Here is an 18859-nt window from a genome sequence, read left to right on the forward strand (position 1 = left end):
CTAATAGTATTAAACACCTGTTTTGTCATCCTTTTATTTGAAGCTTGAGCATCATATTCCTTCTCCAGCAGAAAAGTAACTTGAGTCCATTTCTTTCACCTTTTCCAGAACTCAGAGAAAACAAATTGTTTCTGAAGAAACTGTCACTGGTAGCAGTGTGTGCTCCTACATCATCCAGCAGAAAGGATGCTTTTCCTGTAAACAAAATAATATAAAAATAATAAATAAATAAAAACCACTCTAGCCAAGAGCAGTAAACCTTGGGCAACACCTATGACAAAATCAGTGCCTATGACAAATAAGTATCACTCCTAAGTTGGGTCTGTCCGTAAGGTGTGTTGTATTCTATCAGGACGTGTAGCTCTGACATACACTGAACATACAAACCCTGTTACAGCTTTTGCCTGCTCTTGACTTTGAAGATGTAGCTAATGTGTTTGCCTTTAAAATAATGTTCTTGTAGTCGACAGTACTACTGCTGAGCTCGAGGCAGGCAACTGGAAGATACCCCTCAGACACTCTTACGTTCTTGCTGCATACTTCCACAGATCCATCAGCCAAAATATCGCTAACAATGTGAACTTTAAATTTCACAGATGAAGGAACTTGGCGTCATCGTATACAACTGTAGCTGCCTGGTCCTGGATTTACAAAGGATATTTGCCCTGTATAGCTCATTAAGATACAAGAATAAAATACCTCCGAGTTGGTCAAAGAGACTATATGGAGTGTACGATACTCAGAATAAACTGACACTGCAGCTGAATGAGACAAAATCAGAAGCTTTTGTGTCGGTAAGTTCTGAAATGAGTTGCAGAGAGGGAGGGAAGGGAAGAAACTTGTTTAACCCACCAGATTTTTGGAAGACTGGGAAATTTAACATCTGCTTATTTGCCTAATGTTGTCCTTTATGAACTACAGAGTAGTGAAACCAGGTTAGGTAGGTGTTAGTAGCATCTATGAAAGAATCTCAAGTGTCTTTTCGCTGATATAGAGATGTTCACAGTTCCCTGCAGTAAGTCCCTCATAACGCTGTGTTCTCCCTGACAGATACTGTCAGGGAGAAGTTACCATGGAAAGTGATTTCCGTGAATAGGAACATATATGGCGTCAATTAAGCCTATACTTAAGTATTTCTCTAAACTGGCCCTAACTGAAGAAGATGCACATTACCGCTATGTCCTTAACCAAAAGCAGCTACTAAAATTGAGATTCATGCAAGTGACTGGAAAGTCAGCTATAGAGATAAGACCACTACAGCATCACCTACACAAGACAGAACTTGTTGGATAGTTTCATAATGCCGGAAAACCAAATCTTTCTGTTGTCTGGGAAAACGATTATTCCAATAGGTATACTTTTGTGGGGAAGTCTGTAACTGAAAGGTGTTTAAAAAGTTATTTGCCTTTTTCTGTGGTCCAGAACAGACAAATCACAATATATTTTTTCTTCATTCTGATTTCTGTGATATTGTTCTTACATGCAAGTTGTCAGGACTGAAGATGCTGAAGGATTTCATTTGAGCATTATTCTTTTTCCCTTTCTCTGTAATGTTCACCGCTTTTCCTCTTGTGTTCAAAAAATAGTAGGGAGACCCTTCAAATTAGGTTATTTATTTACACGAGCAGATAGAAGGTGAATGACTTGGGAGTAAATGATCTGTTAATCAGACATCTAAAATTATACAGAATAAGCTTGATATCAGAGCTTGCGTTTTTATCAATGTAATGTATACTGATTAATCCTTTTCACCCTGTTCCATTGAAAGCATTCATACTTCTGTAGAACATTATCTACTTTAGCTTTAAACGACTTTTTAAAACTTCTAAAATTCAAGCAGCAACCCCCATGGAAGCACTATCTGGTGTGTGTATTTTTAATGGGAAGAAACGGAGCAGTCCTGCATCTCACCAGTGATGTAGCAAAACTGGAAAAAAGTACACAGAGCAATCGAGATGATGAAAGATGTGGAGTGTCTTTCATTTTGGAAGTAATTACATGAGTAAAACCAAATCCTTCAAAATCAGGAATATAATGAAGTTGCTAAGAGTTATTTACCATTCTGTATAAAACAAGGGGCAAAACCTCATTGCTTTATAATCATGTCTAAAACAACACAAGGCATGTACCACGCTATTAAGTTGTACAGCCACTAGCACAGGATGTTGGTGCAGATGAGTGGTTGGTTATACAGGGCAGGGTTTACCTTCCCCTGCTGGGAGCCAGGCGACATTCAGGTGTCCAGGATTTTTCACACTCCTACAATCACTGGAGAGACAGAGAGCTATTTTGGAGTGAAAATCTGGAAATGCCTAAGACAGCCAGAATTAATAGCTATCTGAAGAGACATACGCTTCCATTGCTTCTGGAGAGTCTTAAGGACTAGCTTAAATTAGAGACTGCCTTTCAGACAGTTAGCTAAGGAGCTGTGAAATGAACTCCAACTCCCTTCTAAGCAATCTGTAAGAAATGGAGAAATCCTGCTGAAAGCCAGTCCTGAAGGGACACACAGTAAGAAAAGCTGGGTAAGGCCAACTTTCAGGAATCTGGGATCTGAGACAAAGAGATGTGGAGAAAGGCTCTACAAAAACTGCTCTTCTGCAGTTTGCACAACGCTCACTTCCTCCCTGTGATTTGTATTTCCTTTTGAGTGGGCAACAAAAGCCTCTCCTCTTGAAATTCCACTTCAGAAAACAAAAGGAAGGAGTCACAGGTACTCAGAAGCTCAGGTCAGGGAAGTCCAACTCCAAGAGCTACCTGAATTTGCAGACACAGCCAGTTGGGCTCGTTCATCCTTCCTGAAAACACGCTCTTTAACAAATTTCTCACCTACTAGCAAATTCTCTGTGTTTGCCAGCATGCCCCTCCGAAAGGCAGTCCTGGAGTTGCACTGGCCTGGTTTGGTGGACCAAGTGTTAACATCGCTGTCTGTTCCTGAACTAATAATGATAAGAAGAAAGTTTCCGCAGGCCAGGCAGCTGTCTGTGCCAGGGTGCTGGTGCTGCCCCTGGCCAGTGCTGTGCCGCTGTCTCCCTTTCGGTCCAGGACAGCACAGCCCCTGAGCAGGGGCACGGCAAGGTACTGGTGCCCAGGAAAAACAAAGGCCTGTTTCTGGTAGGTGAAGAGAAGTATCAAACGTGTATTTGGTCAGAACAGCAAGTACTATACAACTAATATGGAGAAAAGAAGTACTAAAATATTCTATGACCATGGAGTGGGGTCAGGGTAACAAGTGCAATGTCCAAACACAAGTGTTAGAGTAAGAGCTTTAACAGATGTTTTTCTTCTAATTATCTGCTAAATGTCTTTCACTTTCTGGTCCTTGTCTTTCTCAGATGCATGCAATATAGTGCATAAGAATTCCTTTCTTTAGCTGCTCTGTAACTTAAAACTTCTATTCAAGAAAATAGTAAGAGTGTAAGAATAAAATCTCAGTGCAATAGCTCCTATAAGTTTCAGATAACAGACATAAATTATATTTAACAAAGTCACTTTACACTTTTTCTTGAGTTGAAACTCATTCTTTGAAAACATATTTCACTTTCAATGTCTGTGCTGTATAAAACAAGCATAACACACAGTCATTGAAATTTTTTGTTAAATTCAGGAGTCATGGCTTAGTGTTGCTTAGCAACAACATCCTCTTCCAGACTGGCTGATAAAATGAAAGAGGTTTCCGTTGTTTTTCTTAGTGTTCAGGAATGGATCTGCAATATTGGTCTTGAAATCTTGCCACAGTTAATTTTCTAGTATTTTCTGAACTTAGTTGTAGTAAGTCCTTAAGAACACCAGTTGATGATTAAGAAACCACTGTGACAGGCATTGTATTGAAGGAAAAAAACCTAATCAATCCCCCAGGGTCTGTCCCTAAAGAAAATATACTAATCTAGATGTCAGCTGCAACCCAAGCAGGTAACAAAGGTGAGAAGGCGATACAGCAGCAGGAAGGCAGGGGTCTGTCAGGGCCAGCTGTTAAGGCCAAGTGGCACCCGCTCCAGCTCCATGAAGTGCCTTTAACAACCCCTACTCCCAGGAGCTCTGGTGTTGCCTGCGAGCAACCTGGCAGGTGGCTCCGCTTCTCTCTCCCTGCTGAGGCAGGAGAGCAGAAAGTCCTGGGCCTCTGCCACAGACGGGTGATTCCTGCTGGCTTCACCTTGCTGACTGACACATTCAGCAGCCCTAGATACAAGGCAGAAAAGCTGAAATCTGGGCTTACTGCTTACCGGCTCAGTACCAGGCAGAGTTCATTTATACCTGAAGCTAGGTTTTAGAGATAAGTTTCGTGCAAAACTGCAGCATCTCCCTGTGACAGTGACTGAGCAAATGGTGACTTTGCGTGGAACTTTAAACAGAACTGACATAATAAACTTAATTCCTGGTCACAAGTGATGGATCAGGCTCATGTGGCAAGAACACAGATATTACTCCATCTAATAGTAACCAGTCCTGTGACTCTTTGGAACAAAATTCTCTGAAATGTAACTTCAACTAGAGCTTCTGTGATGACAGTGGATGTTTTGAAGTTTGTGTCTTCTGCATTTTACCTACGGTTACATCTAAATGGTGAGGCTTTCAAGGGGAAATTAAGCAAATACCTCTCCTTTGTACATTTGAGTGTTCTAGCAGGACAGTTGAAGGTATCAGTTAATATTCTCTACTAAAATAAACTACTTGCCATCTCAAGAAGAATGAGAGGAAGAGAAATTAAATCACGTATTTTAAATGCCCTATTTGAACTTTTCCTTTCACAGAATTCACCTAAACTCTTCTGCCCAAAGGACAGAGTCCTGGATATTGAAGCTATATACAGTGTTATCGATGATGCCAAACAGTTTGTATACATAGCTGTCATGGACTACTTGCCGATCGTCATTGACACCAATGCTAAACGGTGAGTGTCCATGTCCAGGACTAGCAGGTTATCATAATGCCAATAAGGTTTGCTGGAGAAAATGAACCCACAGGAGATTAGTTACTACTGTGGACCAATTTCTTGGGGCCCAATTCTGCTCTTATTGAAATCAGTGAGAGTTCTGCCATTGACTTAAATGGGAGCAGAATTGGGACCTAAGAAGACATTTCCAGTTCTGGGTCCTAAGCTTTGGATCTGCCTATCGAAGGAGATCAGAAATTGTCTAATCTGACCATCTGTAAGTCACTGGGACCCAGGAATACAAGAATCTGCTTACACATGAATCCTATTTCTTACACAATTATATTCACTACACTGATACCATAGCTACTGGCATTTTACAAGTATCATATAGATATTCAACATGAGTGTGTGTATGTGTTAAGAGAGAAATAACATGTTATGAGTTCTCATATAGAACGTGGGAGATGTTATTATTTTATTGAAATGTACATATACATGAAAATTTCAAATTCAGCATGGATTACCTTTGAATTATATTACATTTTGGTTAACTGGGAGTTTCTAAAAACAAAGAAAACCAAGTAATTTTTAAACACCCTGTTTGTATGCACCATTAAAAAGCATGGATGACCCAAAACTGGAGCCACAGTGTAATAAAACCATCCAACTCACAAGGCAAGTATCCAGTGGTCCCTCCAACTTGATAACACTCATAATGAACTGAGAATCTAGCAAAGCTTGCCATTCCATCCATGCACTTTATTTGAACACAGTTAAGCCAAACTAAACATGTGGTTATGTCCTTTTTTCCAGTTTTGCATAATTAAAGATGTTTTGTTCAGATCTTTCAAAAAGTAACTATCATTTGACTGATATCAAGCATAAGCTGTTTCAAGTCTACAAGAGGGTTCTTCCAAAAAACTTACTATGTACAGCCTCTATCAGTGAAAGAATCATGGGTAATGCTGTAGGAACCTCAGTTTCACAATATGCATCCCTCGCCTTTCTCTTTTATGCTGGAAGGGATCTTAGTATGTAGAATCATTACAGTGTTGCAGCTCACGCTATCTCCTATACTCCTCCTTACTTTGTTCTTGTGCCTGAAGAATTCAGAAATCTGCTGGATTAGGGAGATCCAGGGAAGCTACCTGTGTGAATTCTTCAACATTTTTCCTATGGCATGGCATTTTTTTAAGGCACTGCCACACCTTCTCTACCTTGTCAGCTCCCAGTTCTCACTTGCAAGTTATTTTCTGGCATTGTAGAGCTCAGATTTCATTAGGCCAAATGCCTTGATGCTGCTGGAATAAAGAAAACATGCATTTTCTTTGCCTAATTCTCCCTGTCCTGACCTGCTCCCACCAAAGGTCAGAAACACAAAGCATAACTAGCGATTGTGAGAATAGTACCATGGAAGCCACCATCCCATTCATGGCAGAATTTCTGCAATCCTCATCAGGAAAAAATGTAGCATCCTCCTTGAATGACCCATCTTCATCTGCTGCTGAAGGATGCAGGCACCCTGCAGAGCTGCAGCTCTTGTTTTCCCAAGCAAGAAATTACAGAAGGCATTCCAGTCCCCAGCCTGTATGGTCCCAGCACAGAGAGAAAAAAAAAGGATGGCAGTCAGGGAGAGATCCCGTGTTCCTGTTTCCTTACTTGTGTAACCAACAGAAAATCCTTCTTGTCCCTCCCTCTGGGCTGGGTAAGAAGCACCCTCTAGCTGTACCTCATTCTGCTGGTTCCCTGGCACCGCAAGAGCTCCACTGCTCTCACCACAGGCACTGACACAGGAGTAACTCTCCCAGCTATGGGCAGACCAGGTACCTGTATTTTGTGCAAATGTTTTGACAGCTCTCGGTGCACCTACACAGATGGAAGATGTGCTCAACCATCCACAGCCTCACTGTCTCCACAGTGACAGTTTTGGTGCAGGGCAGAATGACACAAAAGAGGATCTGCTGGCAGATCTGTTTAGTGAGAATCCCTTTGAATGGGAATGGCATTCCTTCAACAGACAGAAGATGAAATTCACATGTGTTTAGTTTTCTCTATGATGTCTAGACTTGGCTGCATAAAAATCTGAAGTTTTTTTAAGTTCTCTGAATATATTGTATTCTTTCTCCACAGGTACTGGCCATATTTAGACGGGAAGATCAGAGAAGCGTTAGTTTTACGAAGTATTAAAGTACGACTTCTCATAAGTTTCTCAAGAGACACAGATCCCCTTACTTTTAACTTTGTTTCGTCTCTGAAAGCTATTTGCACTGAAGTTCCAAGCTGTAGTTTGAAAGTTGTAAGTATAATCCATATTGCTTTGAAATCTAAGATATTTCCCACCCCCAAAAAATCAAGAAAGCTTCACAACTGAGAAGTGGGTTTAGTATCACAGCCTTTATATTTCATTAAATAACATAGGAAATGTAATATAACGAACTGAGTGTATTCCTAGTAGTAATACACATCGAAATTAAGACAGAAAAATAGACTGATGCCAAAAGGCAGTCTGTGTGGTGGAGAGCCCATGTAAAATACTACATCTGGTCTTTCACAGCAAAGCTAACGGAGTGAACCGTAGTCGTATGTCGTGTTTATACTGGCTGGTAGGGGTAAATATGACAGCACAAAAATGTGTTTTAGTCTGGATTCATGTAACCTTAGTGTTCAGCTGTGTAAGTATTTTTACTTTAGTCAAGTACAAAGTACAAAAAAAAAAAGAAGATTTTACATTAAATTCAGGCTACAAATTCAGAATTGTGAAGACTAGAACAAGCATTATGTGACCGCATTAGACATGCAATACAGGAAAGTGAGAAATACCATATATGTTATATTTGTACTACAGAACAGAGTACATGGTAAGTACTACTTTCAATTTGATAAACTTAATTTTTATGAAATTGAGGCATGCTGGATCAATTTCTTTGGTTTTGTTTTTTTTTGCAGATAACTGTCTTAATCTGCTAAATTATTTTGACTACTTGAATTGATAATCAACTGAATCACTTTGGCTTTTTAAAATCGTAAAATTGACAACAATTGTAGAAACAAGTACTATTTGTGTTATACACACTAAGTGCTATTTATGCATATATAGAAATAGGGATTTTTGTTGTAACGTACACTGTTATTACAAGTTTCCTAGGTAAGAAGCAGCATAAAGTGTGCTTTTTAAGTCAAAAACCCCATACATGGCTGACACTGCTTAAGCCACTTCAATTTTGAGTCCGTTCTAGCTTGTTCCATATTTATCATCAAAATCCTGTTTATTTGTTCAAAAATATTTTTTATTTAAGTGGCGTCTAATGCTCTACATACTGATATCCATTTCCATCTATTTACAACAGGTAAAATCTTTAGTATAGAATTTATCTTGTCAAGAACTAAATGCTAAAAGGAAAAAAATATATTTCTAGACATCTATTCTAGGTAGATAGTCTAGCTAGAATATCTGCAGTTAGAAAACACAAATAGAACTTCCAGTAAAAAACTGAGACCAGCCCAGATTTAAACAGTTGTAAAGGTACAACACACCTCAGTTACCTCTGTGCTGGTCATCACGTGTTCCACATACCGGGTAAGTCACTGCCTTAAATAAGCCTTGGTATGAGTAATACTAGTATCTATTTGATTTTGGCTGAAACTGTGCCACAGGCTCCGCCACAACACTCCTTTACTTCACAAATCATGTCAGATGAGCACTGTTTTTTTTAAAATTGCATTTCTTTTGTATTCATCTGCTCTAGCCAGGATCAAAATGAAACAGAACTTCGTGTGTGTATGGGGTAGAAGGAATAGGCTAACAAGATAAAAATTAAACTTAAACCTTTTGAATTATTGGAAAATTCTGCTTTTCCCTTTTGATTCTGCTTTGGGTATGAGAAAACATAAAGTCAAAGTAAACTCTGTACAGAAAACACTGTCATGCAGACATGTATTGTACATGTGTGTTTATACACAAGAACACCGAAATTTTAAGAGAACCTTAAGTTACAAACTCTGATTGAAAATATACTTAAAATTGCTAAGCTGTGTAATGGCACACCCTCCCCCTTCTTCTGTTCTCTCGGGGATAATATACCTGAGTCCTACAAAGCATGTTGGGTAGCTTTTTTCTCTCATTTAGCTTTTGATCCCTGTGATGTGCCTTGTTGTGATTGTTTTCTTGTTTTTTTATGCCTACGGCAAGACCAGTTTGGCTAGGAAGTCTCCAGCAAGTGCTAGTGGCTTGCTGCAGCTGCAGGGTACACTGTTTTGGCAGTGGCAGCAGCCTGAGGTACGCAGTCATCTTGGAGAAGGCTGTGCAGATACAGTTTCTCTGTTAGATGGGAATCTCTTCCCTATTTCCCCTGGTCTCTGACCAGGCTAATGGAAGTTTTGGTGCTAACTGCAAGTATATAGTTAGAAACAGGGCACTGCAAACCTGTTATGCCTAGCAGTGTCCTGATCAAAACCAGCCACCAACCACTGTGCATGTAATTTTTCACTCTGCTATTGAGGTTAGGAAGGCAGAGCCTGCAAGACATGATTTCCTAGTTGCTAACACTGAATTGTAAGAGTGTGCTCTATCTAGAAGCAGGGTTTTTTCCTTTTTTGCCATAAAACTTTAATATACTGCGCAATTAACATCACCAATGCAGTCAGAAAACACTTAGTCCCTCATTATGCATTCCTCAGCATTTCACTGAGTCCAGTTCACATCAGCATTAATAATTATTGCATTCAACTGAAACTGCTTTGAGAGTGCAAACTCAATACAAGGACTCTGAAGAAACGATCACTGGGAAGAAGTCACGTGGAAAAAGCTTTGTTTAAGGACTAAATAAATGCTGTAAGCACACAGCCAAATGTCAAGGAGTAAACTGCATACCAAACTGCTCATTTGGGGAGCTCTGTCCTATGCACCGAACCACATGCGGTCATGAAACTGAAGCTTGAATCATAAAGGGTAAAGTCAAGGTGAAGAGCTCACCATTGTGCTTCTTGGGACCTTAATTCCAGTACTCCTTAAGTTTTGTGGGCTTGACCATGTAAATATGTCTTCTGTGCGAGAATGCTCAGTCTAACTCTCAAAGGAGCAGTAAAAAGGGCCCAGCTCCGTTGGGTGCAGTGCTGAACAGAGAAAGGTGCAGGTTTTTGAAGGGCCCACAGAAAGCATGAACTAGAACAAAATGTCTTTAGACAACTGGAGACCAGGAATGAGTGGCATGGAACAGACGTGTATCTACAGCACAAGTTGTTCTTGAGCCTCCACCTGAATCTATTTTTGAGTTGTGCAGGTATATTCCTGCTAAGGTAAGAGGAAGGAAAAACTGAACCTTTCACTAATTCTCAGAAAGCCAGAAATGCCCTACAAGTAAACAAAGTGTTATGAATTAACTATGAAACCTTTGTTCCTAAGCACTAACTTAAAGCTCTAAACTCCTAGAAGGATGGAAAAGATTAATGAAATGTTAGCAGAACGTGGTGTATTATTAACACAGTACTTCTGCTGAAGGTGCATGTTGGAGAACGTTAGGCTGTGCTACTTAATGCCAGTGCTGGTTCACTTGCTCATGTAAGCTCCATTCGTGTATTCTGTTTGTGAGGTCAGGTGGGTTTCCCTACTGCTATCTGTATTGTCAAGGAGTTAACGGCTCTTCTGCTGTTGCTGGAGAACACATTACATTTTCAAGCCTTCTATCTTTTCCTGCCTAAAACTGAAATTTTCTCTCTTACGAAGTTATTATACAAACAGAACACTATGTATGATTTTTTCAATTCAGCATATCTGCTGAATCTATCTCAATTTGACAACTCTAAGCTTACACAATTACTGTGCTTGGCTATTTTTTACATCAAGGTATGTAAGTTTTTGCTACATCTCATAACATTAGGAAGAAGATAGGGTGTTATGTTTTGTTTCCTAGCATTGAATACTTTACCCATTTGCCAGTTTTAGACCATTCCCTACAATATTAGTGTTAGTCACACAGCATCTTCCACATCCCTGTGAAAAGTTACTGTCAGTACCCTTGATGGGCATCCTATGGCTGCTAACTGTCTCTGTTCCTGTTTTGTTGTGCCAGGGAAAACATGACCATTTTCTTCTGGCTTTATCCAAAAATTCAAGACCTGTTCAGAAAGATTCAGATCCATCTCTAGCTTGTTAAGTCCATACTCTCTGTGTGGGTGCGTGTTTGTGGAGCAGCTCCTCAGGCACGCACTTGCAGTCTTGATGTTGGCTAAGAACTAACCCCTAATATCTAGTAAACTTTCCTTTATAGCTGCTAAGATGGTTTATTCTAATTTTTTAAAAGTGTAATGCTGTAATTGTTAGTGATGTTAAAAATCTGTAATTGAAAGTATGATTTCTCCATGCAGCTTAGTTAGATGTGAATATACAATATGAATCTCATTTAAAGGACAGATACTACAGTTTTACACAGAATAATCTTTTTTAATGCCCTTTATAAAGCCACCACTCAAACAGTTTGGGTTGTTGTGCTTGGTTTTAAATTAAAAAAAAACTATCTTTGGAATTTTGCTAGTATTTGAACTCATTGCAAAAATTAAGCTGTGGAAGATAACAATGCCACGTACAGGTAAGTAAGCATGCGGCAACATACAAAATTCAGAGTCTGTTTAAGGAAACAACTTTGTGATAGTTATTGATCATAAAACTGCGCCACAGTACAATCCAGTATTTGGGCACTGAAAATACGCAAACTCTTTGAATTTTATTTCTAATGCACTAAAAACCTTCTTCAGTTCTAATAAACTTTCATCGTTGTGGGGAGGGGGTGTGTCAGTCCAAGAACAGAGACTCTCCTCAATGCTTGAATCAGCAGGACCCTGAATTAGCCTTGTATTTTACAGAGAGTTCTTCCAAGCAGTTTTGGTACAACCTCTGACAACATAAAATTTACCTCAATGTATTTTCCAGTGGGGAAGAGAGAGATTCTGACAGAGTCCACAGCATAAAGTGTTAGATAAACAGCAGTCTCTGGGCTACTCTGCCTTTCTGTCTGCAAATAAATAATTTCCATTAGGTTTGGTAATACTAATTGCAGATAAGCCCGTTCAGAACTTAAGAGTTCTCCAAGGAAAACCAAACTGTAATGATCAAGACTGATGATTAAGAAGAGAGATTTTTTGAATGAATATTTATATGCAGTTCTGAAGAAACCAGTGGTATAAAACCTAAAGCTGGCGTTCCTGGTAATCAGTAACAACACATTTTGCAATAGTCAAGCAGTTTACTGCAAACCAGCTTGAAACCTACCTACATCATCAGCTGGGTAAAGAATGCTTTATAAAACTAACTGCCTGTGTGCTATGTGTACACCCTTATTTGATTTAATCAAACTGATGATGTAGTCTACCACAGAGATCATTACATCTCAATAACAAATATAGTATTTTACAGTTGGGTTTTCAAAGTTGTAATATTATTCTGAAAGACATCTCCCTAACCTAAAAGGATTCATTCAAGGTTTGTATCAAAAAGATCACTAGTTCAAGAGATGAATTTTGCATTATGGAAAACAGACCCACAAGAACGATCAAGAAGTTTTGGGGTGGTTTTTTTTAAATACTATTTTTCAATGTCTTAAGTGGGTGCAATGTATAGCCAGCTACTTTCACCAGTAATATACTGTGAATTAGGTTTGTTCTGAGGATCTACACCATCACCTCAATCAAAGTTTCCCAGTCATGCAGTAAATATTTAACTTCATCTTATTCTCTACTTCTGGTTTTGGAATCTGTGTCTAGCTATTAGTTTCCTTGATGAAACAAACTATATTCAGATTTGTACTGAAAATCTCATTTTTGTCTTGCACTGATGCAGACAAGGAGTGCATGTGGCTCCAAAATAAATTAAAAAAAAAAAATCTAACTTTAGACTTTACCTTTAGGGTAAAAAAGAAGCACTTTCCTCTTGTTGTCTGGTAAATTTGACCTCTCCAGATCAGATTTAATCCTGAGAAGTTTCTAAGTTTCTGAAATCAGCAAGTGTCCTGGTGGAAACTATGCAATGTGTAATACAAAGGTATTAATTCAGCTGTTGGTGTGCCTGCCGATCCGGATCCTGAAGCAGACTTCAAACCCCAATGTCCCTTGATGAATGAGGAAATTATCTAAAGAAAAATTCCTGGCTCTTACCATGCAGCATATGAAGACTGGGGGGGGGGGGATGTTCATTTCATAGCCTTTACTACTTGGCACTGTATTGCTTTTAGTATTCAGTAGCCAGATAGTTTGTACAGTTCAGAATGCCAAGGCATAGTATCACAAACTATGAGAATTTAGTAAGAAATACAATGTGCTGTGTTTTATTAAAATTAATGCTTGGCTATAAAAACTCAAGTTCTCTTTTCTGTAGCACTAACTCATTTTCAATAAAGAGTAAAGAACAGACCATATTTTTTCTGTCCATTATAGAACAGTTCTCATTAATCTGCACTCCATTCTATTTTATGGCAGAAATTCTTTGACCTTGAGGAAGAGAGTGCATGCTTTCTTAAAGAACAGAAGAACACTTCCCTTCCCAAATTAAATCGTAACAAATATATGGTGACTGATGGAGCTGCATACATTGGTAAGTAAGAAACCACATCTCAAGAAATTCTGGTTTCTAGCCAAAAGCCTGAAATAACACCCATTTGTAAATGAGGAATCTACAGCTGATATGCTTAAGTTAAAATAATAGTTCATTTCTTTGGGAACCTAGATGAAAACTGAGCTTTGAGCCTCTTCTCATTTAAAAACTTTTTCTATCTATGAATCAGTTTTTCAAAAGCAACATTCAGTATTTAAAAACAGACTAAAAACACAAATACAACACACGTTATGAAGTAGGAATAAATTGGATTATTAACATAAGATCTTGTTTCTGCAATCCAATGAAGATGGACTGTTCTCCATTTCCTCCCATGTAACTACTAAAGCTGTGGTCAATCCTGGTAAAAACTGTATAAATGCCTTTCATCTTCATCTTCTGAAGTCTTATTCCATTTACTCTAACGACATTTCAGACACCCTCCTAACATTAGGTACATATCTAATTGGTATTTTGGGTTGAAGGTGCATTTAAGTAAAGTCGCTGTATGGCTCCCAGCAAAAGTTCATCATCAGTCAAATGCTCACTGAATGCAGTCTAAAAACTGCCTTTAAAAAAAAAAAAATCTAGCTGCTTGAGCTGTGTGAGCTGCAGGATCAAGAAACTGCTACTGAATTAAAAAGTAACTCATCAGATTTTATAAAGTAAAGAGGGAAAACATGCATTCTAATATGCTGCAGCTTGATGCTTTAGTTACTTACTTCCTCACCCTGACTTACTGCAAAGGGCTTAACACCAGTGATTGCAGAGGCAGTGAGGGAGGGCAGAGCCTGCAACCCAGAAGCATGCCCATGCACACATGAAGAACGGAAAATCCCAAGCAGTGTAGACATGCAACCAGGAGCTACTCTGAAAAGCTCACCTTGATGGGCTCTGAACACAGACACCTCCCTTAACCTATCCAAATCTTATTTTTCACTTCAAATAGTGTAGCTTATTATTCTCTTGTGTCCCAAATGTTTTATAAGCCCCCCCCCCAATAATTTTTTTACTCCATTTTAAATTTCTTCCACCAGCCAGATCAAACTTCAGTAATGTAACTTGTCTACACAGCATGGATTTTTAGCCAAGTTGTTGGTTTTTTTCTTTCCTATTGTCCTTACATCCTTAGACATATATAAATCAAAAAAAGAAATAATCAAAGCTGTGTGAAAGTAACACAAATGCATGTTAAGTACCCAATTATCTTTTACTTGAAAGCACAGGAAGAAATGTCCCTTATGATGAGACTTCAATTTACCATCCTTGACAATTTTAGAATTCTTAACACTTCCTGCTGAAATGACGCTGAAAGAAAGGGTATAAATTTCTTGGATACCTTCCTGTTTTTTGTATGTTCATATGTTGTTTTAAAAGGTGACCTCTAGTAAGAGCATTTTTTTCTCCAAAATACTGCATGTGTTATGAATGTACGACTTAAATAGTTACTAGTTCTAGTGAAATAAAAATAAATAACTGAAACACTTGGTTTACCTGTTTTCCATTAATCCAATTACCCTCTTTGCCTTGCGATCAGCAGGATTTGAAATGCTCATTCATTATCTTAGATTTCAACAAAGGTGGTAATAACTGGCATAAAGCAGTAAAACCTGTTTTTCTTTCCTGAAATAGTATCTATCAATGGGTAACCTGTAAAAGATCCATTGGTTTGGCTCAGCATTATGGAGCAAACACTCTCAATCCCATCTACTTCAAATTGTTTATACAGCCAAAAAATATTTTCATTCTGGGCACTGAGAAGGCTGATGAGGAAAGTAAATGGAGTAATAATACAATATATGCAAAAGGAAGAGCAAGTTAGTTTTGAATAAATAAAAGAACCTGTTTTCACTTATGAAGGAATAGAGCTGCTGAACTTCCAGAAATTATCTGCACTACACACTGGTATGTAATGGGAGTTTTTTCTTTCCCGCTAGTATAGAAAACTTATTTACGTCTCTGCCCAGGTAGGTACTGGGGAAAACAATACTCTATCACACTGGATTGCCTTTAGGGAGATCGCCTTTTTGTTTGGTTTTGGGGTGGTGGTTTGTTTTTTTTTTCCTAATGTTAGAAACTCATTGTATATTCCTGCCTTTACTTGTAGGTAATTTTGATTGGGTAGGAAATGCTTTTACGCAGAATGCTGGAGCTGGCCTTGTTATCAACCAAGCAGACGCGGGGAACAGCACAAGCATCATTAAGCAACTCAAGGCTGTTTTTGAAAGGGACTGGTATTCACATTATGCCAAAAGTTTACAGCCAACAAAAATCCCAAACTGCTTTAATCACAAACTTAATAAAGCAACATCAAATAAAACTGCCATGAGCAATGTGAATTAGAAAGACTGTTTTACTGTTTAGTATGGCAATGAAGAATTACGTTGGGGTGTAGCTCTCTTTCATATTTACAGACAAAAGACTTAAAGAAAAAGCAAAAAAAAAGTTTGGTTTGGGGGGGTGTTTTTAGGAAAAAGCACACTTATATAAAAACTGTCTAAACTATATTCTCTATATTGAATTATTTAAGACTTTCAAGTTTGCTACTTCTGACACTGAATGTCATTTCTGCTTCCATGTTAATTTTAATGTTCTGTGTTTGAATTTAACAGCATGTGTCAATTTTTCTGTTTCAGTTTTAGGACTTCCCCTAATTGCCATCCTGGCTAGAATGAACCTTGAGGCAAAACCAAGATTCAAGCTATGAAATGGCATTCTAAGATCAGTTATTATTGACATACAAGTAGATGGTAGGTTTACTGTATTAGAAAACATAAAGGAATAAGCAAACTTTCACACATATAAATCTTTCCCTTTAAATAAATACCCAGTCATGCAAATACTTCCTAGTTTTGAGCATTCAGTTTGAGTATCACTCTTCCATTTCTTCTAACTAGCCTTAAAATACATCAGTTACATGACTGATAATTCATTCATCTCCTAAAAGTATCAGAAGGTTTTGAGGGATTGGGGTTGACCTCAAATTTGTCATAATCCTTAAAGCCTCTCAGATAAATGGATTTTTTTATCAAAATAATGTCGATTCCTTTCAACATAATAGTTATTTCCAATTATACATGTTTCATCTAACAATGAAAATCTTTGGATTAATAGCAAAGGCCTAGGACTGATTTTTCTTTTTCTTTTTTTTTTTGTAATCTCAAGAAAATTTGTTCCCCAAGTTAAATATTTATAAAGTGCAAGTCAGCAGTTGCATGATGACTCACTATCAAACCAATGCATACGTAAAAATCAAATACTGCTTTTTAGGAAGGTCAAGGGTCATGCAAAATCATGCAATAATTGTTGTTAAATGATCATATAGTCATTTTGTTTGATTAACACCTGGAAGTGTTTTCTTTCCTAACTTTCACTTAAAAAAAAAAATTGTGAAATGGCATTTTTTGTTAAAATGTCATCCATATAGGTGACTACATCAGCACAAACAGAAATATGATGCCTTCATTTAGGCCACAGTTTCAGTTGGTGTTAATAACGTGCCTCTAAAAACACAACTCAGTTGCACCAAGAAGCAACTGTTCTGTAAAAGTGTGACTTTGCTCTTTAAAAAAATACATATAAATGTTTGACGACAGATTTTTCTCCAGAGCTGTAATAGCTTAGTTTCATAATAAAAATGTTTCATTACTATCCCTCTGCTTCTGTTGAAGAAATACAGCCATGAAAGCAAACTGTGCTCTGCATTTTGTTAAATATTCACAGAACTTTTTCCAAAATGCAGACTTTTCTCACCTGGCTGTATGTTACTGAAGGCACACTTCAGTGGACAAAAAGGGAAGGAAAACCAGTCATGTCCCAATGTACTATTTTAATCTTAAGAACAAGTTAAAAACCCACCTTGACTTTCAAAACACAGGTTTCATTTAGAAGGTTAAAAAAAAGTTCGAATTTATTTTAAAGTAAGCACAGCTGAGGAAATTCTAATAAGGTAACATATGCACAACTTCAAATTGCCAGCTAGAGACACACCACAAAACTAGTTATGACTGCAAAAGGCACACTTTTGACAATGAATGTTTGTTTCTTTTGCAATTGCCAAGATTTACGTCATCTTACTGAAAATGACATAACAAATTTTTAAAGTTATCAACTTTTACAGAAAGGATTCTGCACAGCTCTAATGCTTATTAACATTTTCTATTATTCAGATAAATACATGCCATTTATTAGACTCCACACACACACAGAGAAAAGCATATATTCTGACATTCATATAGGCAACATATCTAAAAAGAGTTTCCTGAGTTGCTATGAAGGAAAAAGATCTTTGTGAAGAGAAATTTCTGTATTTTCTTCCTTCTGTATATAATTTAGAATATGTATAGCAAGTATGGGAGAGAGATCCCCAGCACTTAATTTACTTGTTGGGGTTTTTTTGTTTTGTTTAAGAAATAAATACTAGCCCAGATTGATTTCTGGTGAAAGATTCAGCCAAGTTATACCACCAATGAATTTAGTCTTATGAATCAAAGCTAAAAAAACCCAAACCAACCAAACAAAAACCCCACGTTTTTAAAAACTGATTGAGATATCTGTAAAGCTTCTGAGGTCCCCACAGATGGGTGATCTTAAAGCTTGAGATAAACTTAATACCAAGTCCTTACATAAGATACAAAAACCCCAAGCAAACAAAAAAACCCCACTGTCCAGAGTTGTTAATTGTTGTAGAACCTGATGGCAATAATATACAAGAATGAATCCATGTGATTTTTTTTCCCTCTGAATACTAGAAACATGTGAAGAGTTTTTTAAATGACATCTTGTACAAATAATGGAGGATCTGAGTGGAACAGAAATTTGTCAGATGATAGAGCTAAGCTGTCTGTTTACAAAGCAGGATTTAGTGATGAAATCAGACTGTGGAGTTACCACTGACCTTCCATTTAGTATACCAAATGAATGATGCAGATGTAGTAGTTTTACTGGACAAATCCTAGGGAAATACAATCATGAATATTAACCAGATCCATTAGTTTACAAATGCATTCTTACTGGCTTGATAAACAAATTCTGGTGCTTCAGTGACCCCCCCAAAAAAGAGCTGATATGTAAAAGTACATTTTAAAAGTGGCAGTATGTTCTGGTTTTATGAATGGAAGAGTTTGGGGTTTTTTGAACAACTTTTAATGCAAAATAGCAACCAGCCATCATACAAACAGACTGGCAGACTTGAGTTTCATTTGGTATAAAGTATGGATTGATATTTTAGTAACTGTTTAGAATGGCAGCAGCTCCAAAGTAGTACAGAAGGCTTTGGTCTGTTACATTCACCAAAAGACAAAGTGCATCCTTGGACTTCAGCAAGCAGGAAATTAAAAATACCAGATTCTTTTTTGAGGCTGTTTAAGGCGATTATACCCAATTATTTGTTTTGGGTTTGC

General features: G+C 37.8%; 1 protein-coding gene across 7 annotated transcripts in view; it reads left to right on the forward strand.

The window, feature by feature from the left end:
• PLD5 (phospholipase D family member 5) overlaps positions 1 to 17655 on the forward strand; it is a 194765-nt gene extending 177110 nt beyond the window's left edge. For all 7 annotated transcript variants that reach the window (XM_075043188.1, XM_075043189.1, XM_075043192.1 and 4 more), the window contains 5 exons: positions 597 to 794; positions 4752 to 4891; positions 7007 to 7172; positions 13343 to 13457; positions 15565 to 17655. In XM_075043188.1, the coding sequence (XP_074899289.1) occupies positions 597 to 794; positions 4752 to 4891; positions 7007 to 7172; positions 13343 to 13457; positions 15565 to 15800 (855 nt within the window). In that variant the 3' untranslated portion in view covers positions 15801 to 17655. The remainder of the gene's footprint in view (positions 1 to 596; positions 795 to 4751; positions 4892 to 7006; positions 7173 to 13342; positions 13458 to 15564) is intronic.
• Positions 17656 to 18859: the final 1204 nt, after the last annotated feature.

The sequence above is a fragment of the Buteo buteo genome, chromosome 12 (assembly GCF_964188355.1).
Source record: "Buteo buteo chromosome 12, bButBut1.hap1.1, whole genome shotgun sequence".
NCBI classification, from domain to species: Eukaryota; Metazoa; Chordata; class Aves; order Accipitriformes; family Accipitridae; genus Buteo; species Buteo buteo.